At 49.8% G+C, this 27,866-nt stretch overlaps 3 protein-coding genes across 6 annotated transcripts in view; 2 read left to right on the forward strand and 1 right to left on the reverse strand.

The window, feature by feature from the left end:
- Window positions 1-2,539, reverse strand: part of USP39 (ubiquitin specific peptidase 39) — a 34,424-nt gene extending 31,885 nt beyond the window's left edge. The window contains exon 1 of the mRNA XM_043985353.1: window positions 2,193-2,539. Within this exon, the coding sequence (XP_043841288.1) occupies window positions 2,193-2,481 (289 nt within the window). The 5' untranslated portion in view covers window positions 2,482-2,539. The remainder of the gene's footprint in view (window positions 1-2,192) is intronic.
- Window positions 2,540-5,349: 2,810 nt separating this feature from the next.
- Window positions 5,350-9,519, forward strand: C2H2orf68 (chromosome 2 C2orf68 homolog). The gene is made up of 4 exons (XM_043980160.1): window positions 5,350-5,539; window positions 6,268-6,431; window positions 7,965-8,119; window positions 8,375-9,519. The coding sequence occupies exons 1-4, from the start codon at window positions 5,433-5,435 to the stop codon at window positions 8,495-8,497; spliced, it is 549 nt and encodes a 182-aa protein (XP_043836095.1). The 5' UTR covers window positions 5,350-5,432; the 3' UTR covers window positions 8,498-9,519.
- A 13,408-nt stretch (window positions 9,520-22,927) lies between these two features.
- On the forward strand, window positions 22,928-27,836 carry TMEM150A (transmembrane protein 150A). 4 transcript variants are annotated; one of them, XM_043988650.1, is made up of 8 exons: window positions 22,928-23,013; window positions 23,816-23,983; window positions 24,480-24,527; window positions 24,929-25,015; window positions 25,396-25,463; window positions 26,209-26,336; window positions 26,516-26,693; window positions 27,057-27,836. In XM_043988650.1, the coding sequence occupies exons 2-8, from the start codon at window positions 23,919-23,921 to the stop codon at window positions 27,296-27,298; spliced, it is 816 nt and encodes a 271-aa protein (XP_043844585.1). In that variant the 5' UTR covers window positions 22,928-23,013; window positions 23,816-23,918; the 3' UTR covers window positions 27,299-27,836. The 4 variants fall into 4 exon arrangements, with proteins under 4 accessions (XP_043844585.1, XP_043844586.1, XP_043844584.1 ...); XM_043988651.1 differs by lacking the exon at window positions 22,928-23,013 and adding an exon at window positions 23,389-23,657; XM_043988649.1 differs by lacking the exon at window positions 22,928-23,013 and having other exon boundaries at window positions 23,699-23,983.
- The last annotated feature ends 30 nt before the right edge of the window (window positions 27,837-27,866 follow it).

Genomic DNA, 27,866 nt, shown 5'->3' on the forward strand with positions numbered 1-27,866 from the left:
ATTCCCTATTGCTGTTCAGTCACGTCCCACAGGTCATGACATATTGGGGGCTTTCTTGGCAAAGATACTGGAGTGGTTTTGACATTTCTTTCTCCAGCTCATTTTATAACTGAGAAAACTGAGGCAAACAGGGTGAAATTACTTGCCTAGGGTCACACAGCTAGTGAGTATCTGAAGCCAGAATTGAACTCAAGAAAATGAGTCTTCCTGATTCCAGGCCAATCACTCTATCCATTATACCACTTAGCTGCCCAGAGATTCCCTAGTTTCCTTTAAGGTTTAGCTCAAGTACTGTCTCTCTACAGAAAAGATCTGCTGATTCCCCCTTACTCTCTGCAGGGTGTGTGTGTGGGGGGGGGGGGTGTTATATAGGTAACTTAATTTTTTCTATATATGTTCAATCTCCTCAAAAGAACATAAGCTTCCTGAAGGCAAGGACTTTTATTTTTGTCTTTGATCCCCAGAGCTTGGTACACTGCCTGGAATATAGTAGGTGCTTAATAAATGTTTGTTGACTGAGCTGAATTGAATCAAAGTGAGGATAATGATACTTGTACTACCTCCCTCTTGCGAAAGCATCTTTTAATCCTTAAAGAAAAAGCTGTCTTGTGTGGTTACTGGCAAAAAGGAGGGAAAGTAGACAAAGATTACATTATACAGTCCCATAAAAGTGGAGAGAACTCTGGCTCTGTAATCAGATCTGGGTTCAAGTTCTACCCAGGAGGCTTACTAAGGCAGCTAGGTGGCACAGTGGATAGAACGCTGGCCCGACAGTCGTGAAGACCTAAGTTCATCTCACCTCCAGCACTTACTTGCTAGCTGTGTGACCCTAGGCAAGTCACTTAACCCCAACTGCCTTAAACATCTGGGGCCATCTCCAGTCATCCTAATGTATATCCTGCCACTGGACCCAAATGTCTCTGGAGGAGACAGTGAGGTTGATGACCTTGCATAGCCCTCCCTCACTTAAATCCAATTCACTGCAAGTCATGACATCTGTTATGGTCCTCTTTGATAATATAGGACAAATAACAACCTGTATGACATGGACATGACATCCTCAGTTTCCCCTTCTGTAAAAGGGAGAAGTAAAACTGGACAAACCTGAGGTCCCTTCTAGACCTATGATCTGTGATGGTTTTAAGTTGGGACTATTTTTTAAGGACAAGGGGAACAATAAATTTTTAGCATGCTGTTAGTTTTAACTTAACGTGTTCAACACTGGACACATAAAAATACAACAGTCTGTCCTCAGGAAGCAGGGAGCTTACATTTTGCTGCAGACTACGACTTTTTTTGATGTCGAATTACCTTTACCAATCCAGCTCTAACTTACATTCTCTCCAAGAGCCTTGGTTAAGTGACTTGCCCACAGTCCCCCAGGGCCAGCTTCAATCACATGGCTTCCTGACTGCAAGTCTAGCACTCTTCCTCTCATATGTACACAAACAAGAAAAGATGAAGTAAAACTGAAAGAAAGATCACTAACAATAGAGAGCACAGAAGGCATGGTTGCCAGAGATCTGGGGGGAAATTTTGCCTGGAAGACAGAGAACACAGGGAATGTTTAGTGTGGGCTGCACCCGAGCCCCAGGAAGACAAGGACAGCCCAGGCCTGGAGGTGATCCCAGCTTTCGTTAAGGTTCAGTTCAAGAAGACACCTACTAGGGGCAGCTAGGTGGCGCAGTGGATAGAGCACCGGCCCTGGAGTCAGGAGTACCTGAGTTCAAATCCATCCTTAGACACTTAACACTTACTAGCTGTGTGACCCTGGGCAAGTCACTTAACCCCAATTGCCTCACTAAAAAAAAAAAAAAAAAAAGACACCTGCGTGAAGCCTTTTCATGAGGTCTCCCGCCCTGCCCCCCTTTACCAATACCAAAATGGTTTTGGACTTAATTTGCATGTGGCTGGTATTCAATTAGGTGGTTGTGCATGAATGTTTCCCCCAGGAGAAGGTAAGCTGCTTGCGGACAGAGCCGGCGTCGATCTTGCACGGGCATCCCCAGAACCTAGCAGGGGACAGCAAGCACGGGCTCTGAAGCAGTCGATAACCCTCCTGGATCTGAGTTTCCACATCTGGAAAGAGAAGGGGAAGGACTGGCCGTCCTCGGAGGCTCCTTCCAGCTCCGGGTCGGAGGGAAAGAAAAGGGGATGGGAAGGGGGAGGGGGGACATCCCGGCCCCGCGCACCTCGCACCTCCCGCTCCGGCTCCGAATCCTCGTCGGCCTCCCGCTCCCGCTTCACGCGCGTCCCCGGCAGCGGCGGCGCGGGCACGAGCGCGGTTACGCTCCCGCTTGAGTAGTCTCGCGCCGCCGGCGGCTCAGAGTTCCGTTCCCGCTTCACACGCACCGGGCTTCCCCGAGACCCCGTGGTCTCCGAATCTCGCTCCCGCTTCGACCGACTCGAACTACTCCGGGACTCCGCATCCCGCTTGCCCCGGGCGGAGCTCCGCGTCTCCCGTTTCGAACGGCTAGACATCCCCTCCGGCCACCGGTTCCGCCGCGCGCGCGTTGCTCCTCCGCGCAGGCGCAGGGGCCGGGCGCGGGGCGCCGCGCTTGCGCGCCGCAGTTAGCCAATCAGTCACAGCGCTGCTAGCCAATCCGCTGCGACGTCGGCTCGGAGGTGCAAGCGCAGTGGCTCTCGTTTACAAACCGGTTTCCCAGGTTTCCGTGTGTTACTTCTGTCTATTCTCATTGGTTCCTGGATGGAAGGCCGAATGGACCAGTCATCTTCTTTACCCAGAGTTTCTTATTAAAGGGCCAGCAGGCCCTTAACTAGCCCGAAGTCCTAGAGTTAGATTAAACTAGTTTTATGAGATGCTTTAGGACTCAAGAAATTCTTACTTAAATGACTAGTCCACAATAGAAAGATGCTGCCCCGCCCCTCTAAAGGGTGCGATGGATGTACTGCAAACATCCAATTGCCCATGAATTTTTAAAAAATAATTTTTATTGATTTCTGTTTCTTACATCACCATTGTTAACAGCCCTTCCCTCTCCCCGAGAGCCATCGCATAGGACAAATAGTCCTCCCCCTTTTTTTTTGTATGGAAAAAAGTCGACACACTGGTTAACAAATAAAATGTCCAAGCAAGAGCATTTGGAAAATGAATACAATAAGCATGTGTCGGGAAAACAGAAACAACAACAACAACAAAAAAGATTGTGAATGATTGTCAGGAAGTTAGTTAACAGCAATAACAATAATAATTAACAATGATTCTTGTCAGATAGTCCCCTACACCAGTGAAAATCATAGTTCCCAACCAAAAGAATGGCAGTGTCCACAACAACCCATTTCTTGGCGATTGGCTTTTACCTTGAGTTTTCATAACATAGTGGAAAGGGTTCTGGACTTGGGACCTTGAACTTGGAGTCTTCAGCCCTTAATTGGAATCCGGGTTCTGACATTCACTGTTTGAGCGACCAGGAGCAAGTTACTCAGGTACTCTGGGCCTCAGTTTATCCATCTGTGGAATGAGGGGATTGGGATAGATGACCTTAAAGGTCTTTTCCATCTTTAGATCTACGACTAATATGTAAGAATAGGAATTCATCCTTACCCCACCATAATTAATCACAGAAGAGCCTGAGATTTCCTTTGTATAAAAAGAGAGAGAGAGAGAGAGAGAAATTTTAGTTGTTTTTCAGTAGTGTCTGACTCTTCCTGACCCCATTCTGGATTTTCTTGGCGAAGACATTGCGGTGCAGGTTTGCCATTTCCTTCTCCAGCTCATTTTACATATAAGGAAACTGAGACAAACAGGGTGAAGTTACTTGCCTAGGATCACATAGCTAGAATTATTACAGTTTAATTTAAACTCAGGAAGATGAGTTTTCCTGTGACTTCAGACCCAGCACTCTATCACCTGTCCCCATATGAATAAGTCCTTAATGGATCACAGGGGCTTCTATAAAAGGAGATGGGGGGGGGGGGGCAGCTAGATGTTGCAGTGGTTAAAGCACCGGCCCTGAATTCAGGAGTACCTGGGTTCAAATCCGGCCTCGGACACTTGACACTTACTAGCTGTGTGACCCTGGGCAAGTCACTTAACCCCAATTGCCTCACTGAAAAAAAAAGAAAAGAAAGAAAAAAAAACAAAGATAAGGAAATAGGAAAATAGAAATACAGATAAATACTCTGAACTCTAAACTTAACCTATGCAATCCCCAGACTGTTTTCAATTAAGCTAGTTCAAAGGAATTTTGGGTTTTCCATAATTAACTCAGCAAAACCTGGACAGTATACAGTTGCTCCAGCCACTGGGAAAAGCAGCCGCCCAAGAGCAAGAGAACTCGAGCCACCACAGGAAGGGCAGCAGTCAGAGAGAGCCTCCACCAGAGAGCCCTAGCTTTCTAGAAGAGCCTCTTCTTCCCTTCAGGGAGCATTCAATCTTTCCTCCCCCAAAAGGGGAGGTCCTTCAAAAACTGCCTATGGAGAGTTCTTCTTCTGACCTCAGTAGCATACTTAACTTCAGGGTGGGCCAGGTGTGGCACCTCCCAAATGAGTCAGCTAAAAACTGCAATAATAATTTTACCACAAATAATTTTTACCCCAATTGAATTGAGGGACTTAGAACAGAGGTTGAGATCCTGTCTCCCTCCCATATCCAATCCCCCAGGTGGCAAAGAGGAGCCCATGCTGAGGATGGATGTGGAGGGGGTGGGGTAAAGGCCAAGCTAAGGGGCAAGGGCTCCCTTTGGGGGAGGAGAGAGGACAAGCCTGACTTGGGAAATCTTACAATTCTATCGGGCCTTGCCAGCAACCCTGAAGCTGCCCCCTTAAGATCTTACACATACATAGTTGCTTGCGTGTTGTTTCTCCCATTAGAATGTGAGCTCCTAGAGGGCAGGGGATGTTTTTGTCTTCCTTATCTCAAGATTTTTAATTGAGTGTCTGGCAAACCCTAAGTATAAGTACTTGATTGTCTCCCTCTATCAGAGGGTGAGCTCTTGAGAGATCAGGTCTGCCTCTTTTCTATTTGCACCCTCCTTGCTTTGTAAAGTCTTCGGCACAGGGAAAGTGCGCAATAACTTGTTTCCTTCCTCATTGATTGATTGATTCATTCATTCATTCACTTATACTAGGCGTAGAAACCATACCGCGCACACAAAGACAGGTAAATACAAAGTATTTACAAAGTATAAAAAAAGTAACAGAAGGAAGAGAACATGAGCGCCCCGCCTAGCAAAGGGGTGGGGCCCAGCCCCAGCGTTCGGGGAGAAGGGGAAGGACCAAGCCGGGGAGGCGGAGAGAAGAGGGACCAATGGAGACAGGGAGGGGCCGCGCGCGGGGGTGGGGCTCGCGGGGAGCGCGGAGGGGGGGGTCTGGGGGAGGGAGGGGAAGGCGGCGGCGGACGGCGGTTGCTGTGGCGGCGGGGGCGGCGTTGGCGGCGTTGGCTTTTTTTCCCGAGCTCCTGGAGCGCCCCAATGGAAGCGGAGCCGGGTCCGGGCCGGCGCTGCTGCTGCAAACCGGGGGGCCGACTGGACATGAGCCACGGCTTCGTGCACCACATCCGGCGGAACCAGATCGCCCGGTGCGGCCGGGCCCGGACCCTGCCCGGGCTCTCCCCGAACCCCATCTCCCCTCCCTACCCTCTCTGCTCCTGCCCCCAGATCCCAGCCCCAGTCCCTTCCTCCCCGTCCCCAACCCTTGAACCCCCGGGTTCCAGCCCACTGTCCTAATCTCCCGGCCCCTTCCCCGCCCCCTTGTCCTGGGTCTCTGACCCAGTTCTCCCTTCCCTTCTCCCCATCCTTGTACCCCCAGGGGCCCTGCCCTCTGAACTAGTCTCAGCCCTCTGGCCCCTCCCCCTCCCCCAGGGTCCCTGGTCCCCTGCCCTCGGGTTCCTGAACCAATTCCTCGCGTCCCCGAACCCTGCCCCCTGCCCTAAACTAGGCCCTCCGACCCTTCCCCATTTCTGCTCCCTCTGGGTCCCTCCACCTGTTCCTCCCGGCCGGGGTTCCCAGGCTTCAGCCCCCGGGTCCCTCCCCACCCCCTCTCTCTGCCCCGAACTGTTGAATGCTTGGCTCCTTGCCCTCTGCCCTAGTCTCGACCCTGTGGCCCCTTCCTTGCCCCCTCTCCCTCGGTCCCTGCCCTCTGCCCCTTCCCCGCCCCCCTTCTCCAGAATCCCAGCCCTCTAGTCTCTGCCTCTCCCTTGGGTCCCCCCACTCCATCCCTTCCCTTCTCCTGTCCCCTGCCTCCCTAACCCCAGAGGCCTCTCAGACCCCTGACCTCTCCCCCATCCCCTTTCCATCCCCCCCGCAGAGATAATTACGACAAGAAGATGAAGCAGGCAGCCAAGGAGAAGGTTCGGAGGCGACTCACCCCGGCCCCTACGAGGCCCCGAAAGCCGGACCAGCAGGTGTACTTACCCCGACGACGGAGCGAGGCAAGGCTGAGCCGGCCTGGGGCCTCCACTGGGAGCCGGGGTGAGAGCTTGATGGAGGGGGCTGAGCCCCAGGAGCGTCTGTGTTACTGGGCAGGTCCTGGATTTCTCTGGCCCTTGATTTCCTCATATATAAAACCAGGAAGTGGGAGGGTTGCAGTGAATAGAGCTTCTGACTAGGCTCAGGAGAACCTGGGTTCTAATCTTGCTGGTGTCACTTAATAGTAGGGAGGAGATTGCTGTAGGGAGTGGGGAGCACAGAGCCTCACAGGTGTAGAGCTGGAAAAGGCCGTGAAGTTCAGCCCCCTCCTTTTCCAGGTGATCCAGAAGGATTACACAGCTGGGAAGCGAGAGAGGCAGGGAAGCTGGACTTGGCATTAGGAAGACCTGAGTTCTCTTCCTGTCTCTTGTCATTTGCTAGCTGAGTGGCCCTAATCTAGTCACTGAACTTCTCCAAGGCTGTAAGAAAATGGGAGGAGGAGAGGAGATGTGTAGGGTAGTGGCTTGGAGGTAGCCTCAGAGTCAGGAAGCTCTAGGATCAAATCCTTCTTCACATTGTGACCTTGGGTAGGGCCTCACTTTCTTCATCTGTAAAATGAAGAGATGGGACTATCTGATCTCCAAGTGTTGAACTTGGAATCAGGACCTGAGTTTGAATCCTGCCATACACACTTTCCAGCTGTGTAACCCTGGGCAAATCACTTAGCCTGTTTTCTCATCTGTAAAATGAGGTAATGATGTGCTTCAAAAGGTGCTAGTAAATGTTTATTATTGTTAGCATAGTTTAATAGGATCCTAGATCTAGAAATGAAGCCTCAGAGTTCTAGCATAACCTGCTCATTTTCCATATAAGGAAGTATGCCCAGGAAAGGTGACTTGCCCAAGACCACATGGTTCATAAGCACGAGTGTGATTTGAACACAAGATCTCTGACCTCAAAACCAATGCATTCCCCACTTCAAGGCTGCTTCCTTACTGATGACTTGAGGAAATTATTTTTTCCACCTTAAGCCAGGACCTGGTTTCAAATCAAGGCCTAGCATTTGCTCTAACAGTTATTGGGCTTTAGTTTTGTTCATCTGTCAAAGGGGTACATCATAAGTACCGTACGGGCCTTAATGCCACATAAATGTCCTCAACTGTTCTTGTTATAGGTGAAGAAACAAGCTAGAGAGAGACAGAGGGAGGGGCTTGCTCAAAAGCATTCACTGAGGGGTAGCTAGGTGGTGCAGTGGATAGAGCACCGGCCCTGGAGTCAGGAGTACCTGAGTTCAAATCCGTCTCAGACACTTGACACTTACTAGCTGTGTGACCCTGGGCAAGTCACTTAACCCCAATTGCCTCACTTAAAAAAAAAAGCATTCACTGGATGAATGCCAGTTTCCCAGATTCCCCTATCCCTAGAGTTGTCCATCCTAGGCTTCTTGGGCACACAGTCACCAGGCTGGCCAGGTGCAGCCCTGCCCACCGCTGGGCTATTGTCTGGGGCTGGTGGAGAAGGATGCTGTTTCCAGGGACCCACTCATACTGGTCCTTCCTTCCTCTCCCCGCTCACCACTGCTTTCTCTTGGGCCAGATACAAATTTCCCTACATGCAGCCTGGAGTATGAGGAGTCCAGTGAGAGCAGCAGCAGTGGCGGCAGCTCAGAGCCTGAGCCCCCCAACCTTCAGCTCTTTTGCCTAGAATATGAAGCAGACAGTGGGGAAGTCACGTCTGTCATCGTGTGTCAGGTACAGTATGGGGGGCGGGGAGACACCCAGCAGGAAAATGGAAAATGAAGAGGGATAGACACTGGCTGTCACCAACAGGGGTGTATGGGATACAGGAGCTGCTGGGAGCATAGGCTCTCCAGTAAGGAGCCGTGAGTCAAGTGGATATGGGAGGGCTTTGTCCTCTAGAGACAGGACCAGTTCCCTTCGGCCCCTGCCCCCTGATGCCCCGCTTCCTTTCCAAACCCAGAATGCTAACTCACTCCTTCTGCTCAGGACGACGACCCAGGAAGGGTGAGTGAGAAAATCTCTGCCCACACTCCCCTGGACCCGCCCATGCGAGAGGCCCTCAAGATTCGCATCCAGGAAGAGATGGCAAAGCGGCGGAGCCGTCCCTGAGTGCCCCCTGACGGACTTGGCTGTACCTTCCGAGTGGGAGGTTTACCCTGCCCCCTTACCCTGGGGACTGCGGGCCCGGGCTGGCCTCCCCACTCAGCTGCTGGGGCTTTTGGAGAAGCATCCACTGCCCAGCTGGTCCTTGGCATTTCCTTGGCAGTGACTCCTCTGCCATCTCACCACAGACCACAGCTGCCTGGGAGTTGCTGAAAAGGGTTTCTCTGGCCTTGTGGAATTCCCAAGGTGTGCTGCACCCTGAAGAGCCCCTCTCTTGTAGGGGTTGGTCCCCTAAGCCCTGTGCCAATGTGCTCCATTTTCAAGGGAGATACGTGCCCTTCTCCTAGTCCTCCCAATTCATGCTTATTGTGGTTGGGGGGGTTCTTGTGGGCCTGCTTCCCCTTACCAAACTCCAGGACTCCCTGGAGTGCTTTCTCAGCCCTGTTTCCCTTTATTTCCATGTTATTGTCTCAGGTAGGACCCCAGAGCTTCCCCACACCCCAGGCCTTGCAGCAGCTCTCAGCCTACAGAGCTGTTGGTGTTCTCATTTTGCCCACTCTTAGCAATACCTACAAGAGACCTGAGGAGAGGACTTTGATCAGCCCCCCCCCCCAAGAATGTTATGGAATTGGTGGGAGCCCTCCCTGTTCCAAGGGTTCCTCCTATACCGAGGAAGTCCTGCCATGCCTGGCCCATCGGGCCTGGGATCTCAGTGGAGCCAGGATGCTTCTGAAGGTGGTCAGGCTTGGGGAGAGCATCTGCAAGTGAGATCACAGAGACTCTCCCGACTAACTTGGCACTGTCCAAATTAACAAAAGGAGGGGCCGAACAAGCAATAATTACCCAAGTGGAGCTCTACTGCTCTGTCTCCTTTCCTCTTCTTTAAGAAAAGAAGCCAAACCCTCTCCCAGGTCTGATCCAGAGATCCTTTGTCCTTCCCCTCACCAACTTTGCCATCTTGAACCTCCCCCCTTTAAATGTATAAAGTGTGTTTGAGATTCTTAGAATAAAGGTACCAAAGGAACAGCTCCCTGGCCTAGGCTGTGGTCTGAGAAATGAGGCTGGGTATTTCCGCAGTATGCCCCGCCCCCCACAAGGCACATAGCCTGGCTGCTAGGAATGCTTCATGGAGCAGGGAGCATCGCCTGCTTCCCAGAATGCAGCCTGGCTCCAGTGAATGACGGATTAGAAGTGTGCCTCTAACACCTGACACTTTGAAGACAAAAAGCCTCTGTCCTAGGGGGGCAGTTAGGTGGCACAGTGGATAAAGCACAGACCTTGGATTCAGGAGGACCTGAGTTCAAATCCAGCCTCAGACACTTGACACAACTAGCTGTGTGACCCTGGGCAAGTCACTTAACCCTCATTGCCCTGCCCCCCCCAAAAAAACAAAACAAACCTCTGTCCTGAGGATGCTGCTGTTCCTCATCAGGGCTTTCTTGGTCCATTAGGACTGGCTCCAAGCAGCTTCCTTAGAAATGTTACAGGCCGGGGCAGCTAGGTGGTGCAGTGGATAAAGCACCGGCCCTGGATTTGGGAGGACCTGAGTTCAAATCCAGCCTCAGACACTTGACACTAGCTGTGTGACCCTGGGCAAGTCACTTAACCCTCATTGCCCCACCAAAAAGAAAGAAATGTTACAGGCTCCTGAAAACCATGGTTGGTTTAGGCCTCCTGCCTCAGAAGGGGAGCCAGGCATATGCTTCTTAGAACATATTGGACCTTCTGATTGGAAACAAAGCCACACTTTTGTAAACCCAGATGAATAAATGAGAACTAAGTGGGATTAGGTAGCTCAGTGGGTAGAGTGCTGGACCTGGAGTCAGAAAGACCTGAGTTCTAGTCTGGCCTCAGACTCAGCTGTATGACTCTAGGAAAGTCATTTAATCCTACTGTAGTTTCCTCATCTGTCACATGAGCTGGAGAAGGATATGGCATACTACTCCAGTATCTTTGCCAAGAAAACCCCAAATGGGGTCACCGAGAATCAGACAGGACTAAAACACCTGAACAAATATGGGATGAAAGACCAGAATGACCATCTGCCCACCCAAGCAGAGATAACATGCCTACCCTAAGCCCCAGAATGCATTTCTGCACAGAGCACTTTCAGATTTGTCTCCTGGTAGAGGGAAAGTCAGGGTATTAAAATCACCATTCACCATGTTCCCTCAAAAGGGCTGGAAGTGCCTTTTTAACGCCAACATGAGAAGCCACTGGAGAGGCCTAGTGGGTTGATTAGACTGGCTCAGGGCAAACCACTCTACTGTCCCCCGGGTATATGAGAAACAGTAATAGGTTTCATTTGGGTTAGAAGACGCCACCCCCAGGGCTTTCCTAGCACAGGTTCCCCAAGGACCCATAACCCCATGGAGCTGTATTCCCTGGGCAACACGAAGAGTAACGGCCCAAAGAGGCACATTGGGCCAATTTGTTTCAACATGACATAGGCCAGGGGTTCCTAACCTTTGGGGCGTCCTAGACCCCTTTGGAAGCCTGGGAAAGCCTATGGACTCATGCTCTGAATGTTTTCCAATGCATATAATACCCTAGGATTACTGAGTAAGCCCATTTTATTGGAATACAGCTATCAAAATAAACGTTGGGGGCCCCTGGTTTCCTGGTATCAAACCTCAAGTCTAATGGTCCCATTTCTGCCCATAGCAACTCTATTTGCCTTCTCTCTGTCCTTGTTCTTCCGTGAAAGGAACACTCTGCTTAAGCAAAGTCTATAGAACATTCTTCTCCCAGGCAGGCTGTCTAATGGTGAAAGTCCGTGGGGGAAGTATTAGTGTAGCACAATGAGTCTGCCTCTTGAACAAACAGGCCTCCGTGCATTGAGATGAGTGTGCAGCCTTCAGATGCTCTTTGGAGGCTACGTTCTGGATTGTCTTCAGTTTTCCCTCCTGCCCATCCTCCAAGCCACAGCTGCCCCAAATCTCCCTCAGACAAAGGTCTGACTCTGGGGATCTGCTAACCCAACCATCATTTATTGGCTGCCTACAATGGGCCAGGTTCTCTATGCTGGGTGGCTAAGTGGGGTAATACAAAGAAAACAGTTAGTGTCCTCCAACCTGCATTTTACTGGATGTCAACAGATAAGCATATCCATGCTTCTTTAAAGAAGGCTCAGAGCTAGTGAATTCTAGAAAGGTTTTTCCTTAGAAGTGGTGCATAGCAGAAGAAAATGACAAATACTGAAGAGGATATAGGGAAAATGAGACATTAATGCATGGTTGGTGGAGTTGTAAACTGATTCAACTATTCTGTAGAGCAATTTGGAATTATGAAGCCTTGTGTACTCAGAGCCTAGAAGGAAGCCAGGACCTTGGACAGGTAGAGGTGGGGAAATGCTTCCAGGCATGGGGAATGTGAAATTGTATGTGGTAAAAGAAGAAAGTAGAGTACGTGAAGGGGAATGATGGGAAATGAGGCTGACATGGTGGACTGGAGCCAGTCAGTGAAGGACTTTCAAGGCCAAGCTGAATAGAACATAGGCTGTTCCTGAGCAGGGGAGAAACATGGTGAGAGATGTGTGCTCTAGAACAAAACATTTTTTTTTGGTGGTGCAATGAGGGTTAAGTGACTTGCCCAGGGTCACACAGCTAGTAAGTGTCAAGTGTCTGAGGCCAGATTTGAACTCAGGTCCTAAATCCAGGACCGGTGCTCTATCCACTGCACCATCTAGCTGCCCCCTAGAACAAAGCTTCTTAAACTGTAGGTTGAGACCCCATATGGAGACTCGCAACCGAATGTGGGGCTAGTGAAAGGTTATATATGCTTATTTTATATACTTACATACCCAGGGTCATATAAAAATTTCTTGGGCAAAAAGGGGTCACAAGTAGAAAAGTTTAAGAAGTCCTGCTCTAGAATTATTTTGGCAACTGCGTGAAGATGGATTGGAGAGAAGAAATTGGAAGCCAGGAGTCCAACGAGATGCCTGTTAAGATAGTCCAGATCTGAGGGGGTGAGGGTCTGAGGTGGGGTGGTGGCCGGTGGCCACCAGTAGAGAAAGGGTAAGTGATGTACCATGGAGATGAAACTGGCAAGACCAGGCAACTGATTAAATATGGGGAATGGTGATAGAGGGGGAAGAGTCAATAATGACAAATGTGGGTTACTGAAAGGAGGGTGGTGCCTTCTGTGGCAATAGGAAAGGTGGGGCGGAATAAAATCAGTTCCAGTTTGAACACGTTGAGTTTAAGGTGCCTATGGGACATCCAGTTGAAGATTTGGGACTGGAGCAGCTGAGGTGAGACATCAGAGCTGCCTATACATGTCTGGGATTTCTCTATGTAGAGATGATAACTGAATCCGTGAAAGTTGATGAGATCACAGAAAGGGAACTTAGGGGCAAGAAGACTTGGGTTCATATCCCAATTTACTATGTGTGTATACCTGGATCAATCACTGAAACAGCTCCACCAACAATGCATTAGTGTTCCAATTTTCCCACAGCTTCTCCAACATTTATTATCTTCCTTTTTTGTCATTTTAGCCAATCTGATAGGTGTCAGGTGGTACCTCTTGAGGTAAGATTTTAACTCAGGTCTTCCTTGATTCCAATCTGACCCACTCTCCCTCATTAGGCCACCTAAGCTCTTCAAGGATCATGATGATAAAAGGCCATCCTCTCAAGCCTTCAGTGGTTCCAATATTGACTCCAGGATGAAAGATAAGCTCAGTCTAAAACTAAAAAAATGTCAGGTCTGTGGTCCCAACTCACTTTTCCAGATTTTTTTTTTCCATATTACATTCCTTCACATATTCTGTAGCCAAACGGTATTAGCTGTTCCTCAAGGCTGACAGCTTCTCCAGCCTCCTTGGTGCATTGTCATAAGCCCCCATCCATGTCAGTCTACCTTTAAGAATCATGAGGGGCAGCTAGGTGGTGAAGTGGATAGAGCACCAGCCCTGGAGTCAGGAGTACCCGAGTTCAAATCCAGCCTCAGACACTTAACACTTACTAGCTGTGTGACCCTGGGCAAGTCACTTAACCCCAACTGCCTCACTTTAAAAAAAAAAAAAGAATCCTGATCAAGGGTGTTTGATAAACCCAGAGACTCCAACTTTTGGGATAGGAATTCAGTATTTGACAAAAACTGCTTGGAAAACTGGAAAACAGTATGGCAGAAATTAGGCATAGACCAACATCTGACACCTTATACTAAAATAAGGTCAAAATGGATACATGATTTAGACATAAGAAGTGATACCGTAGATAAATTAGGAGAGGAAGGAATAGTGTACCTATCAGATCTTTGAAAAGGAGAACAGTTTATGATCAAACAAGAGATAAAGAGTATTATGAAATGCAAAATGAATGATTTTGATTACATTAAATTAAAAAGCTTTTGTAGAAACAGAAGCAATGCATCCAAATTAGAAGGGATGCAGAAAGCTGGGAAACAATTTTTGTGACCAGTACTTCTGATAAAGGTCTCATCTCTAAAATATATAGGGAATTAAATCAAATTTATAAGAATCCAGTCATTCCCTAATTGAGAAATGGTCAAAGGATATGAACAAGCAGTTTTCTGATGAAGAAATCAAAGCTATCTATTCCCATATGAAAAAATGCTCTAAATCACTATTGACTAGAGAAATACAAATTAAAACAACTCTGAGGTACCACCTGACACCTATCAGATTGGCTAATATGACAAAAAGGGAAAATAATAAATATTGGAGATGCTGTGGAAAAATTGGAACACTAATGCATTGTTGGTAGAGCTGCAAACTGATCCAACCATTCTGGAGAGCAATCTGGAATTATGCCCAAAGGGCTATAAAGCTGTGCATGTCCTTTGACCCAGCAATACCACTTTTGGGTCTTTTCCCAAAAGAGATCATAGAAAAGAGAAAAGGACCCACATGTACAAACATATTTATAGCTGCTCTGTTTGTGATGGCAAGGAATTGGAAATTGAGGGGTTGCCCATCAATTGGGGAATGGCTGAACGAGTTGTGGTATATGAATGTAATGGAATTCTATTGTTCTGTAAGAAACAATGAGCAGGAGGAGTTCAGAGAAACCTGGAAGGACTTGCATGAACTGAGGGTGAGGGAGATGAGCAGAACCAGAAGAACACTGTACACAGTATCATCAACATTGAGTGTTGATCTACTGTGATGGACTATATTCTTCTCACCAATGCAATGGCACAGAAGAGTTCCAGGGAACTCATGATGGAAGGGGATCTCCAAATCCAGAAAAAAAAAAGAACTGTGGAGTAGAGATGCTGATTGAACCATACTATTTCTTTTGTTTTTGTTTTTCTATTTTGAGGTTTTTTGTCATTGCTCTGATTTGTCCCTTATAACATGACTAATGCAGAAATATGTTCAATGTTATTATGTATGTGTGTATGTATGTATATATATATATATATATATATATATATATATATATATATATATATCAGATTACCTGCTGTCTAGGGGAGGGGGGAGGGAGGGGAGGGAGGTAGAAAAATCTGAAATTGGAAAGCTTGTATAGACAAAGGTTGAGAACTATTTTTACATGTAACTGGAAAAAAATAAAATACTTTTATCAGAAAAAAAAAATAGGGGGCAGCTAGGTGGTGCAATGGATAGAGCACCAGCCCTGGAGTCAGGAGTACCTGAGTTCAAATCTGGCCTCAGACACTTAACACTTACTAGCTGTGTGACCCTGGGCAAGTCACTTAACCCCTCATTGACCCGTAAAAAAAAAAGAAAGAAAGAAAGAAAAAAAAAGAATCCTGATCAAGGTCCAGCTTGGCCCCTAAAACCTTCAGAGATAACTACCCTCTACCAGTGGGCAGCACCCTCTTCACCCTCCAGATTACCCTTTCTTATGCTTATCTGTGGACTAGGGGGATTCCAGGTGAAGGTAAATTCCTAGAGGGCAGGAACTATTTCATTTCTGCTTAAGTAGTCCCTGTGTCTTGCAAACATAGATGCTTGATGTCTATTGAATTAAACTGAATCATTCCAATGAGGTTACAATTGCTTAAAACAATTTAAAAAGTCTTCTTTTTAAAAAAAAGAGTTTACAATTGAATTGATGTCTTGAGTCTTTACACAAAAGTAAATGACCCTCATTTCCAGATACCTACCTTGAAGCTAAAGGAAAAAAAAATCAACACAAAACCAACAGCATCAACCAATGATTGGTAGCTTCAGCAACAATCCACATCCCAGGTGTGGAGCATGGATTTAGGAGCTGGAAGGAACCTTAGAGCCCATCCAGTTCAGTCCACCCCACCCCCACTTTGCAGAAGAGAAAACTGAACCCCAGAGATGTTCAATTACTTGTGGGATGGAGAATGGTCAAGCTGAGATTCGAACCCAGGGTCCTTCCTAGATTCCATAGGCAGAGTTCTCTTTCTACTTTGTCTTATTGCCTCCTCTACAAAAAGAGGGAAGTGTTTTTGTTCATCTCTCCAAGGTCAATCTTGGTCATTAGAATTACATAGACCTTTGGTCTCCCTTTATTCCTTATCTTTGCTCCCATTGTTAAGGGGTATATCGTTTCCTTGATTCTACAGGCTTCCCCAGACTCAGGCCAATCAGACCCACTTATGGCCCCTTTTCCCACCTTGGGGTGTGTGTGTGTGTGTGTGTGTGTGTGTGTGTGTGTGTGTGTGTGTGTTTGCTCATTGGCCAAGAAGGACATTCCCGCTGCATCCACTCACCTTGTTCCCCACACTCAGCTACAAATGACTCTTGGCTGTTTCCAAAAATCATTTGTCCACCTTCTAAGAATCCAGATTTGCCCTCGCTAAGAACATTCTAAAAGGATTCCCAAAATGTCCTGAGTAATGAATGGCAACACTGCCGTTAGGATAAACAGATAATCTCCTGATTACTTTGAAGGGGAATGAAAAATAAATGCATCAAAGAGTATTAAGAGCTTACCAGGAGCCACACAATGTGCTAAGCAGAAGAGACACAAACAGAACACCAGACAGTCCGCCCTCTAGGTGCTCACCCTCCAATTAGGGGGGGGACACATAAAAGAAGGCTGGGTTGCAGGGTGGATAGAAAGGCCCGGAAGTCCTGAGTGTACAGTAGAAGGGTAGATGGAAAAGGCCAGAGATCCTCAGGTTAAGTCAGCAGGGCAGGTAACAGTGCCAGGAGCCTGTGGGATTTAGAGGCAAGGCAAATGGTAAGGATGTGGGGACCTTAGGGAGGTAGATGGTAAGGCCTGGTGGTCCTCCATCTCACTGGAAGGAACAGAGTCATCCAAGCTCTGTTAGTAGTTTAGCAGCTGGGGTGGGTTCTGGTGACCCTGGCTTCAGGGGGAAGACAGCAAGGGGGGAAGGCCAGGGGGGAGGGCGCACCTAGACGTGGTGGAGACAAGGTTTACTTGGCTAAGTTCTGGATTGCTTACCCTAAAACCAGTCACACCAAGTTGGATTCCTTCCCCAGGTCCCATTTTGGTTAGTTCTTGAAATAATTGAGAGGGGGATAAAATCCACTCTTTCCTATAAAGCTGCCAAGACTTGGGCTTAAAGCCTTGTGTTTCCTAGGAAACCTCAGGTGACATCAGAGGCCCAAGAGATTCAGGTGCTTGGGACTAGGCAAAAGAATCCTTGAATGTTTGGGCATGACCAGCAAGCAAGAATCATAGATGTCCTTCAGGAATATCCAGTCTTAGGGGCAGCTAGGTGGCGCAGTGGATAGAGCACTGGTCCTGGAGTCAGGAGGACCTGAGTTCAAATCCAGCCTCAGACACTTCACACTTACTAGCTGTGTGAGCTTGGGCAAGTCACTTAACCCCAATTGCCTCACTTAAAGAAAAAAAAAAAAGGAATCTGCAGTCTTTTGTAATCAGTGCAAAGTGGAACATCTCCTCCTCTGGAATCTAGCATCCCCTACCCACAGTGCAGGGCCTGAATGGTCAGAAACAACATGCCCCCCATCTTGACTGAAAAGGCATATTCCTCCATGGTCTGCTGTGGTGGCCGATAAAGGCATTTTGTTGCCAGCTGAGACCGGCGTCTTTGGGGAATTGAGATTCCAAAGCCCAGAGAAATGGGCAGGATGCACTGTCAAGAAACAGCCTCCCAGAACCTCCAGCCAATGCCTCAGAACCCATCTCCCCAGGTCTTGGGTTTAAATACATCTCCTGGGCATGTTTGGTTATTAAAAGGCCAGAGAATCCATTATTCTGCTGCCTCTGAACCTTCTCCTGCCGTCCCTGCTGCCTCATCTATTTCCTTCCTTTGGTATTTTCACCCTAATAAATGCAATAACTGTTCTTGACCAGTTTGCACATGATTAAAAGCCTCTAATGTGTCACTGCATCAGTGCCAGGAATTCTATGACAAACTAGCCATCAAATCCTCCCAGGGGCTTGGAGGAGCCCGAAATGAATGTGATTCTCCATCTCTTCCTGGGAATGAAAGATAAGGACAGTAAACTTTTTTTTTATTGTTTTAAATAATCAATTCAAGCAGGTGCTCCCCAGTTGTCCATTTTTTACAAATATGGATGATAGCTCCCTCCCTTCCTTTTCAGGATTGTTGTGAAGATGACTGTAGTGCCACACATGAAGACTCTGAGAAGCTGGGCAGAAGATACTTTTTATATTACTGACACATTTTTGTATACACACATATAAAACACAAATCTTTCTCTCTTTTTTTCCTCCTAGGACTTTCTTTTGTCAAGCATTTTATAATCACTTAATCTTGTTCCTACTTCCCCCAGGAGGTAGGTTAGCACAAATCTGTCCTTTGGAAGGAAGTTACTTTGCATGAGGAAAATAAAGATTAAATGACTCGTCCAAGGGCATTCAGTACAATGGAATAAAAACCATTTGTAGAAGCCTTGGTGCTTTTTGGTTGAAATAGGATTCAATAAACATTGAAGGAAACTTTAAGCATTGTTTACATTGTCCCGTGCTAGAGTGCTAGACCTTGGGTGAGATACAAGGTTCAGATATGACTCAGTTTCCCCTCCCAGTCACCCAACCTGGTTTCATTCTTGGAATCATCCTTGACTTATCCCTTGCTCTCCACTGCCATATCCAATCAATAGCCAGGTCTTGGGGCTCTTACTTCCAAAGCCTCTCTCATCTGTCTCCTTTCTGCCCTTGTTTAAACCCCCATCAGCCTTCATCTGGACTACTCCAATGGATCCCCTGCCTTCTTGTCCCATCTCCTCTGCAATATGCCAGCCACACAGCTGCCAAATATAACTTCCCTCAAACGGAAATCTGATCTGTACTCAAAAATTGTCAGCAGTTCCCTTTTGCCTCTCCAATAACATACGAAAACTTCAGCCTGGCAGAGAAGGCCTCCCGAAATCGGGTTCCCACCCTTCTTCCTCCAAGCATAATTCCTTCCCTTTCTCACACATTCACTCAATTTTACTGAAATTGACCTGATAGAGGCTCCTCCTTAGATGTTCTCTTCCATCCCTTCTCTCTAGGTTTTTGCTCAGACCCAGCTCTGCTTTGAAATTCACTCACTTGGGGCACCTAGGTGGCGCAGTGGATAGAGCACTGGCCTTGGATTCAGGAGTACCTGAGTTCAAATCCAGTCTCAGACCCTTGACACTTACTAGCTGTGTGACCCTGGGCAAGTCACTTAACCCCAACTGCATCACCAAAAAATAAATAAATAAATAAATAAATAAAAAGAAATTCACTCACTTCCCCTCAGAGAATCCTTAGCTTCCTTTAGAGAACAGCTTCCTATCCAGCCTTTGGGGATTTCTATCCCCTTGTAATTGGCATTCTTTCTCTAGAACCTGCTTCAAGAGTATACTTGGTATTTGCTCATTTCCACATATATCAGATTCTTCTCCCCACCCCACCTCTGTGGATTTTAGACAGTAAGCATCCTGAAGGTAAGCACCGTTCTGTTTTGGTTTTTTTCAATTTCTCTAGCACCCAGCACAGAGGTTTCCTAGAATCTACCTGAATCCCTTTGAAAATCTTTCTTGATTTTGCTAGGACAACTGGTTCAAAACCAGGTCTTTGACCCCTGGGCTGCTCTTTCCCTCCCTTCGTAGAGAAGGGAGCCTTCCTCAGATGCACACAATGTGGAGATTTAGATGGCCACTTCTTTTGTGTTAAGTACCTCTCACAGCCATTCGCTCAATACTGATCACCAATCTCCAATTGTTTAACCACGTTAAGAGAAAAGACCAGATATCAGTTTAAACTGTTTTATCTGTCACCTCGGGGGCTGTGCTGGGTAGGGAGCTGGCCTTGGAGCCGAGTTCTGCCTGTATGATGTGCTGGCCATGTGACCCTGGGCAAGTCCTTTAACCTCTCATTGTTCTAGGCTAGATGTTGCAGAGAATAGAACTCCACTAAAAGGAGTTTCTTCTTCAGGCTTTTCCTGTATATACCTTGGAAACACTAAATCCAGCCCCAATCTCTCAGCCTTTGTATGTAAATCACCCCCTCCAATGGACTCAGTTTAGAGACAGCCCCTGTCTGACCCCCCAGCTGCTTTCTATTCTTTCCCAAAGCTTTTGCTAAACCTTGGTGCTCGGGCAAATAAAATTCATGTTCCTGATCTTCCCCAGGCCTTCTTCTGACCCTTTTCATCAGAACCTTTTAGGTCTGGTTCAACAAAAATGAGTCCTCAGGACTTGGAGGGATCTAATTTAGTGGCTTCTCCATATAGTCTCTGCTTGACCTCTCCACACCTAACCACCATGGCACCTTGATACCCACAGTTCTCTTCTGATGGGCCAGAGCAGACTTATGTACAAGAAAGAAAAGTGGAATTTTTTTTTTTGTTTGTTTGTTTTGCAGGGCAATGAGGGTTAAGTGACTTGCCCAGGGTCACACTTGAATTCAAGTCCTCCTGAATTCAGGGCCAGTGCTCTATCCACTGCGCCACCTAACTGCCCCCCCCATATACCCTTTACCAAGTTTCTTTTTAGAAATAGTTCTAGGGGCAGCTAGGTTGGGCAGTGGATAGAGCACCAGCCCTGGATTCAGGAGGACCTGAGTTCAAATCTTGCCTCAGACATTTGACACTTACTAGCTGTGTGACCCTGGGCAAGTCACTTAACCCCAATTGCCTCACCAAAAAAAAAAAAAGAAAGAAAGAAATAGTTCTAGGGACAACTAGGTGGTGCAGTGGATGGAGCAATGACCCTTGGAGTCAAGAGGACCTGACTTCAAATTCAGTCTCAGACACTTAATAACTGTGTGACCCTGGGCAAGTCACTTAACCCTGTGATTGCCTCCAGAGGGGAAAAGTTCTAAAATTTGAGAATCATATAGGAGAAATTGAGAGGCAGTGTGGTGCGGTAGAAAGGGCCTGGGCTCTGTAGTCAGAGGACCTGAGTTTGAATCCTAGCCTTGCCACTTGTCTACAGGCCAGTCCCACCTTCCCTCTCAGTAAAACAAGGTGGAAAGGGTGGGCTTTATCACCCCTCCAGCTGTAAATCAATGAGACTGTGAGCCATTTCTTCCAGCCCTTCCAGTGAAAACATCTCTGTGGACAAACCTCTCCACCCAATCACTGACAGAGCCTCGAGGAACACCTGAGTTTTTAGTTCCTTTTCTCAAGATTTTTTCAAGACCCTGTGTCCCTCTTCTTCCTCTTTCTTCCCAGCACAGAGGCTTTATTAACATTTCCCTCACTTAAAATAATTGAATTCAATAATTAACTGAACTATAAAGCTGTCCTAAGGTAGCTAGGTGGTGAAGTGGAATCGAGAAGACCCAAGTTCAAATCCAGCCTCAGACAGTTACTAGCTGTGTGACCCTGGGCAAGTCACTTCACCCTGTTTGCCTCAGGTTCCTTATCTGTAAAATGAGCTGGAGAAGGAAATGACAAACTAACTACTCCAGTATCTCTGCCAAAACAAACAAACAAAAAAACCAAATCCACAAACCCCAAATGGAGTCAAGAGGAATCAGACACAGACTGAACCACAACTATCCTAACAGAAGGAACAAGGCTGTTGACAATCTTTGTCTGTTTGGAGGGCAAGCCCCTGGCAGGCAGGGCCCTGTCCGTGGTATTAACTTTCCAGCCATGCCACATACCACATAAGCACAGATGTTTAAAAATAAAACACCAATATGCTGAATCACCACCACACGCTGGAAAGTCTTCCAGCAGGTTCAGGTATATGCTGGGCTGAAAGACAGAAATCTAAACAAAGGCTGTGGCTATAACTGTTTGTTAGAGGTCCTCCCTGGAGTGGACTTGTAACCTCAGAAGATGTCATTGGAGAAGAGAGAGGTGCCTTAATTGGGGGGGGGAGTGAGAGTTATAGGAGCATGTCAACCTTTCAGGAATCCCAAAGGCCCAAGACATTTATCGAGCTTACTGGGGGGCAGGGGGAAACATTTATTAAGTGCCTACTATGAGCTGGGCTAAGCAATTTATAAATATCATCTCATTCGAGCAACACAGCAACCCTTCGAGATAGGTGCGGCCCCATTTTACATTTGGGGAAACTGAGGCAGGCAGCAGTGCAGTGACTTGAAAATGTTCCAAGTTGAGAGGTTCATAAAACGACAGGAGACTTGGTAGGACTAAGGAGACAGTGCAATTAGGTGTACTGTAGAATCATCCGTTTGGAGCGGTGGTAACTGAAGCACAGAACAGGGAAGCAATCTGCCCAGGGTCACACAGCTAGCAAGTATCCGGGTGGGATTAGAACCCAGGTCTTCCCCAAGGCCAAGCAGCTCGGAGAGAGAGAAAAGGGAGTCGTCTCGTTTGACACTTACTGCTGGGGCGAATCTTATTCCCACTTAGTAAGTACCTCAGTGTCTTCATCTGTAAAACCAGAGAGAAGCATTCCATGATCTGTGAGGTCACTTCCAGATCCCATGACTTGGGAGAGGATCTAATCCAACGCCTTAACTTGACAGAAGGGGAATTGAAGATGTCAGTCTTAGAATCACAAGGCCTGGATTCAAATACCAACTCTGCCTCTTATTGCTTGTGTGACCTTGGGCAAGTCATTTATCTCGTCTAGACCTCAGTTTCCTCGGCAGTTAAAAGAGAATCTTGGACCAGATGGCTTCTGGGATCCCTTCCAGCTATAGATTCTGCCTCCAGTGGAATGAGTAGCCCCAGGACAGGTCAGGGAAGGGCTGGGACTAGACCTTGGCTCTTCTGGGAGACCCTCCCAAAGGGACCCACGTCCAAGTAGTGGCCGCCTGGAGTACGCGTCCTGCCCCACCCCCACCTCCTCAGGCATTTCCAAGCCGGATTCGGGTCCCCCGGGCGTCCAGCCCCACGCCGCGGGGGGCGGCCCACCAAGGCCATTGTGCGGGGGCGGCCGGGGCAGCCCGCCCCCTGCGGCACCTCCCCGGCGTGGGGGGTGTCGGGACTTGTAGTTCGAGTCCGCCCCCCGCTCCCCGCGCTTGCCAGCAGGAAGACTCCAGGTCCCATCGGGCGGTGCGGCGACGGCTCTGGTCAGAGGGGCGGGGAGGGGAGGGGCGTGGAGGGGAGAGGAGGGACCGGCCCCGGCTCTTTAAATCCTTTAAAGGGCTGTTCAAAGGGACGGTGGCTGAGAGCAGCGCTCGGGGGGTCCGGCAGTCGGTAAGGAGACAGGGCGGGGGGAAGCCCAGAGCCGTCTGCCGGCTCGCCCAGGGGGAGATTCCCAGCGTGGGTCCCAAGCCCTCATCCCACCTGACCCGTATCACTCCCCTCCTCCCCGGGTCCTCCCTTCCCATGCGTTCTACCTCTTGGGGGAGCAGCCCGGCTCCCCCCGAGAGGCTCTGCTCGGCTCTGCTCCCTGAAGCCCGGGGAGGTCCGGACGGGTAGGAACTTTCCCGGGGGCTGCGCGCTGGACTCGGCGGTCAGAGCTCCGCCCGGAGCTGGGGGTCCCTCTGTCCCCAGGCAGGCCGAGCTTCTGGCTGGGGTGCGAAGGGCGGGCTTGCTCGCTGTGCCCGCCCCTATACCCCGCAGCCCCCACCCCCATCCGGCAGCCAGGTCCGCTTGGACCTCCGTCCTCCCGCTGCCAGTCCCCAGTCTTGCCCCGCGTCCCTGCTCAGCCCCCAGCCTCGGCCTTTCCAGGCCTTTGTTAGCGGGAGCCCCCTCGCCGCGGTCGGGACGGTCCTTTGCCAAGTCCAACTTCGCCCCAGGGCAGGCTCTCGGTCTCCGGGCTGGCCCCAGGGTGGCTTTGCCCCCCAGCACAAAGGGGGACTGTTTCCAGATGTTGAGGGCCGGAGGGTGGCCGTGAGGTGTGGGGGGACATTTGGGGGAGGTGTGGGGGGAGGCCGTTGGATGCGAAGAGGAATGTGCACGGTATGTGGGCTCAGCCTGTTCCATTGGCCGGGCTACCCCCCCACCTGCTGTTCCAGCACAGTCCCTTGACCTACTTCACCCTTCTCTCCCCCAGGCTGATGCTTGTGGTTGAAGTGTCCTGAAGTAGCTGGGCCCCCTGCTTCACCCACTTCCGATCCTGCCCCCCCACCCCTTCCCCATCCTGGCTCCCCTCCCTCATGACCGCCTGGGTCATTCTCCCTGTCAGCCTCTCAGCTTTCTCCATCATTGGCATATGGATTGTGTGAGTAAGGGAAGGGGAGAAACAAGGGGGGAAGGGTGGAGAAGAGACCCGAGTGGGGGAGAGGAGGCTAGGCAAAGGCAGGGGAAGATGGGCCAGGGCCAAGGAGGAACAGGAATGAGGCAGGACGGAAGAACAGCCGGCTCCCACACACAAGGTCCCTTGTCCTGCTGTAGACTGTGGTGTTGGTGCTCAGAACTGCTCGGGGTGTCTCCATGGCCTGGCCTATTGCCTGGTCACAAATTCCCAACTACCCACCACTCTTGGGACCAACTGGCACCACTGGCACTAGGCAGGGCAGCACTGCTCTCCCTAGGCCTGGTCAGCAGAAGGAATGGCTGGAGAGGTATCGTCCCAGCACCTCCGGCTTTGGGATCGATCCTTAGCTCCCACGGTGCCTGGCTGAATGGGGAGGGCCCAGCTGGGTGGGTGAACAAGGTCAGGCTGGGGCAGAGGGGGTGGGGATCAGGGCTGGTGATGCCCCTCTGTGCTCCTGCAGGTATGCCATGGCAGTGATGAACCATCATGTGTGTCCTGTGGAGAACTGGTATGGAGAACAGTCCCAGCACCCTCCTTCTAAAGGCTTCCTCCATCTCTGCTCCTTTTTTGGGCTCAGGGGCTGGCAGGAGTCAGATGGCGACCCTGGGCCTCACTGCTGGCCTCTGATACTGGCATCACCTAGCCTTTCCCCAGGCATGGCATCTTGCCTACCTACCTACCCTCCCTCCCACCAAATCCCACTTCTTCCTTTCAAGGCCCTTTATCCCCGCTGGTTTCTGTCTCTCAAGGATAGTGGAGAGAAAGGGACTCTTCTCTGCTTTTGGTGAGGGAGGGATCGTTGGGGGAGGGCCTGGAGAAGGCATACCCTGACCAGGCCCCAGGTGAAGGAGGCGGGCTGCGGAGAACCCCCTTTGCCCCAGTCTGCTCCCTGTCCCACCTCCCCACCAGGTCCTACAATGAGTCCTGCTCCACTGACCCCGACATACAGGGTGGTCCCAAGAGCTGCTGCACGCTGGAGGACATTCCCCTCATCAGGTGAGGCCCCTGAATCGGGGCAGGGGGAAGGCCAGGAAGATGGGGCATGGCCCGCCCACCAACCCCTCCCCAGACCTCTGCAGCAGCCCACCCAAACCCAAGGCGCTTACTTCCTGCCTGTATGCACCGGTACTGCCTACTGTTCCTTCAGGTGCTAAGGGAAGCCAGGCCTGCTGGGACTCTAGCACAAACCCTTGCCCTTTGTCCCAGGCTTCACAGAGGCATAAACTAAGCACCAGCTTTTGAGGGGAGTCACCTGCAATCAGGGAGCTCCAGGCCTGCATTCTAGAAGGGAGGGGTGGGAAGGGGTGGGGTGGGGAAGGGCACCCACCAGTGCTGACAGCCTTTTCCTCTCCCCTTGCCTTACTCCCCTTTTCCAGTAAATGTGGCACCTACCCCCCTGAGAGCTGCCTCTTCAGCCTCATAGGCAACCTGGGCGCTTTCATGGGTAAGTGCCCCGTTGGCATTTCCTTCCCATCCATCTGTGGCCCCTCTTTTCCCCTCTGGGTTTTTTTCCATCCCCTTACCCATAAAGGAAAGCATGTTGGGAAGGGCCCTGACTCCAGACTTCTTGTGGGGAAGCCACATTTGCTGCTACTTTTGTCACAATCAGGTGACTGAACTGCAGCCTGGGTCAATGAAGAAATACAGTCTTGGGGAGGTGGGGGAGCTGTGGTTCCTTTTGCTCCACAAAGGCTAAAGGCTGACACTGCTTATTTACCGGATTCCCTCCAGCCAGTGGGACTTAAGTCCAAGAAAGGGTGGTTTATTATCAACTACTCAATAAAGGGTTTATGATCAACTACCCACCCCACTCCAGAGCTGTCTAAAAAGCCTTCGAGTGGGAAGCCCTGGGTGCATCATGGGCCTTCTGCTCAGGCCTGGCAGAGTAGGGGCTGTGGGGCCTTCCACAGGGTCAGGCCTGGGCTCTTCTGCAGAGAGCATTTCCACTTTCTAAGTGGCTATGCTGCCCACTTGTGTTTGGTGCAGGGAGGAAGGGAGTTAGGGGTCTGTCAGTTGTCCTGCAGCCCTTAGATTCTGAGCTCCTTCAGAGCAGACTGTCCTGCCTCTCTCTGTATATCCAGAACTTAGTACGGTGCCTAGCATGTAGTTGGTGCTTAATAAAGGCTGGCTGCCTGACCACAGGCCCGGCCCATCAGATCAGTCCCATTTTGTTGTATCCTCTTCCACAGTGGCGCTCATCTGCCTTCTTCGTTATGGGCAGCTGCTGGAGCAGAGTCACCGGTCCTGGGTTAACACTATGGCTCTCATCACTGGCTGCTTCAATGCTGCTGGCCTGGTTGTGGTTGGCAACTTCCAGGTGAGCCTCTTCTTTGAGTATTGGCCCCAGCTGCTTGCCCCTCTCCCCTCCCTGGCCGGCCCCAACCATCTGTGGGTGGGTGGATGTCCACGGGTGCCCAGCATTCCGTCCCTGGCTCAGACTCCACTGGGGAGCCAGGGGCAGCTTTGGCTAAGGCCTTCTCTCCCACACTGCCCCAGGTGGATCATGCCAAGTCTTTGCACTATATCGGGGCAGGAGTCGCCTTCCCGGCTGGGCTCCTCTTCGTCTGTCTCCACTGTGCCCTTTCCTATCACGGTGCTGCTGCTCCTCTGGATTTCGCCATGGCTCACTTCCGCGCCGTGCTCGCCGTCATTGCCTTTGTCGCCCTGGTCCTCAGTATCCTCCATGGGGCAGGTCGAGAGTCAGGATAGCTAGAGCCTATCATCTCATTTGATCCTTAGAGCAAACGGGAGGCAGAGCTTATTTTTGTCACCACTTAGTACAGATGAGGAAAACTGAGGCTGAAGAAGTAACTGACCTCAGGTGGTTTGGCTCAGACTTGGGTCTTCCTGCCTTGCTGTGCCCCCAGTGGCTTCTAGCCATAGGCTTCTCTCATCTGCCCCTTCTCCAGCCCAAGTAAGGTGGGGGGGGGGGCTAGGGAAGAAGGCTGGGAGTCACACATAGGGTGACTCTAGCTTGTAGGGTACAGGCAGACTGTACCCATCTAGTGCCCAGTTGGATTCCTTAGCCTCACCACAGGTGGCATCTTCTTCATCCACGAAAGCTCCCAGCTCCAACACGTGGCCGCCCTGTCCGAGTGGGTTTTCGTTATCGACATCCTCATTTTCTACGGCACCTTCAGCTACGAGTTTGGGGCAGTGTCCACGGACACGCTGGTGGCTGCCTTCCAGCCGGCCCCCAGCCGGGCCTGCAAGTCTTCAGGGAGCAGTAGCACCTCCACTCACCTCAACTGCACACCAGAGAGTATCGCGATGATATAAAGCAGGAAGGAGGGCAGTGGGGGATGGCTGTGGCCCCCCACCACCCCAATCCTCGGCTTCCTTGGGTTTCTTTTGTACCAAAAAGATTTTTTTTAAAAGAGAAAGTATTACTGATGGGGTGCATCCTCCCTTTGGGGGGGGCCCATCGGGTCCTCAACTTGACACCTGTGCCATGAAAGAGCAGTGACCCCTGCTGGTTGCCTGGGGGCCAACACCAAGCCTGCTCAATCCCAGCATATTGTTTTCAGTCTGTTTGTGACTTTTTTTTTTTTTAAAGCACTCCCTATCCTCATTTATTCACCAAGCCAGCCCTTCAGGTGCCTTCTGCTCCCCACTGGTTCTGAGACCAGGCCACTGGAGTCTTTCTGCAGGAATTTTGGGGGCTGGGGCAAGGCAAAGGGAACAGGAAGGAGGCAGCTGGTGGAGCCCCCCAGCTTTCGACCATGGGCTCAGCCTCTCTCGGACTGTCCAGACTTCCATCCCTTTCTCCTCCCTGCTTCCTTTAGGGCAAATAACCCAGCAGAACCACATGGATATTTTAGTACTTTTTTATATCTATTAAAAATCT

This window comes from Dromiciops gliroides, chromosome 2, assembly GCF_019393635.1.
Source record: "Dromiciops gliroides isolate mDroGli1 chromosome 2, mDroGli1.pri, whole genome shotgun sequence".
Classification (NCBI taxonomy): domain Eukaryota; kingdom Metazoa; phylum Chordata; class Mammalia; order Microbiotheria; family Microbiotheriidae; genus Dromiciops; species Dromiciops gliroides.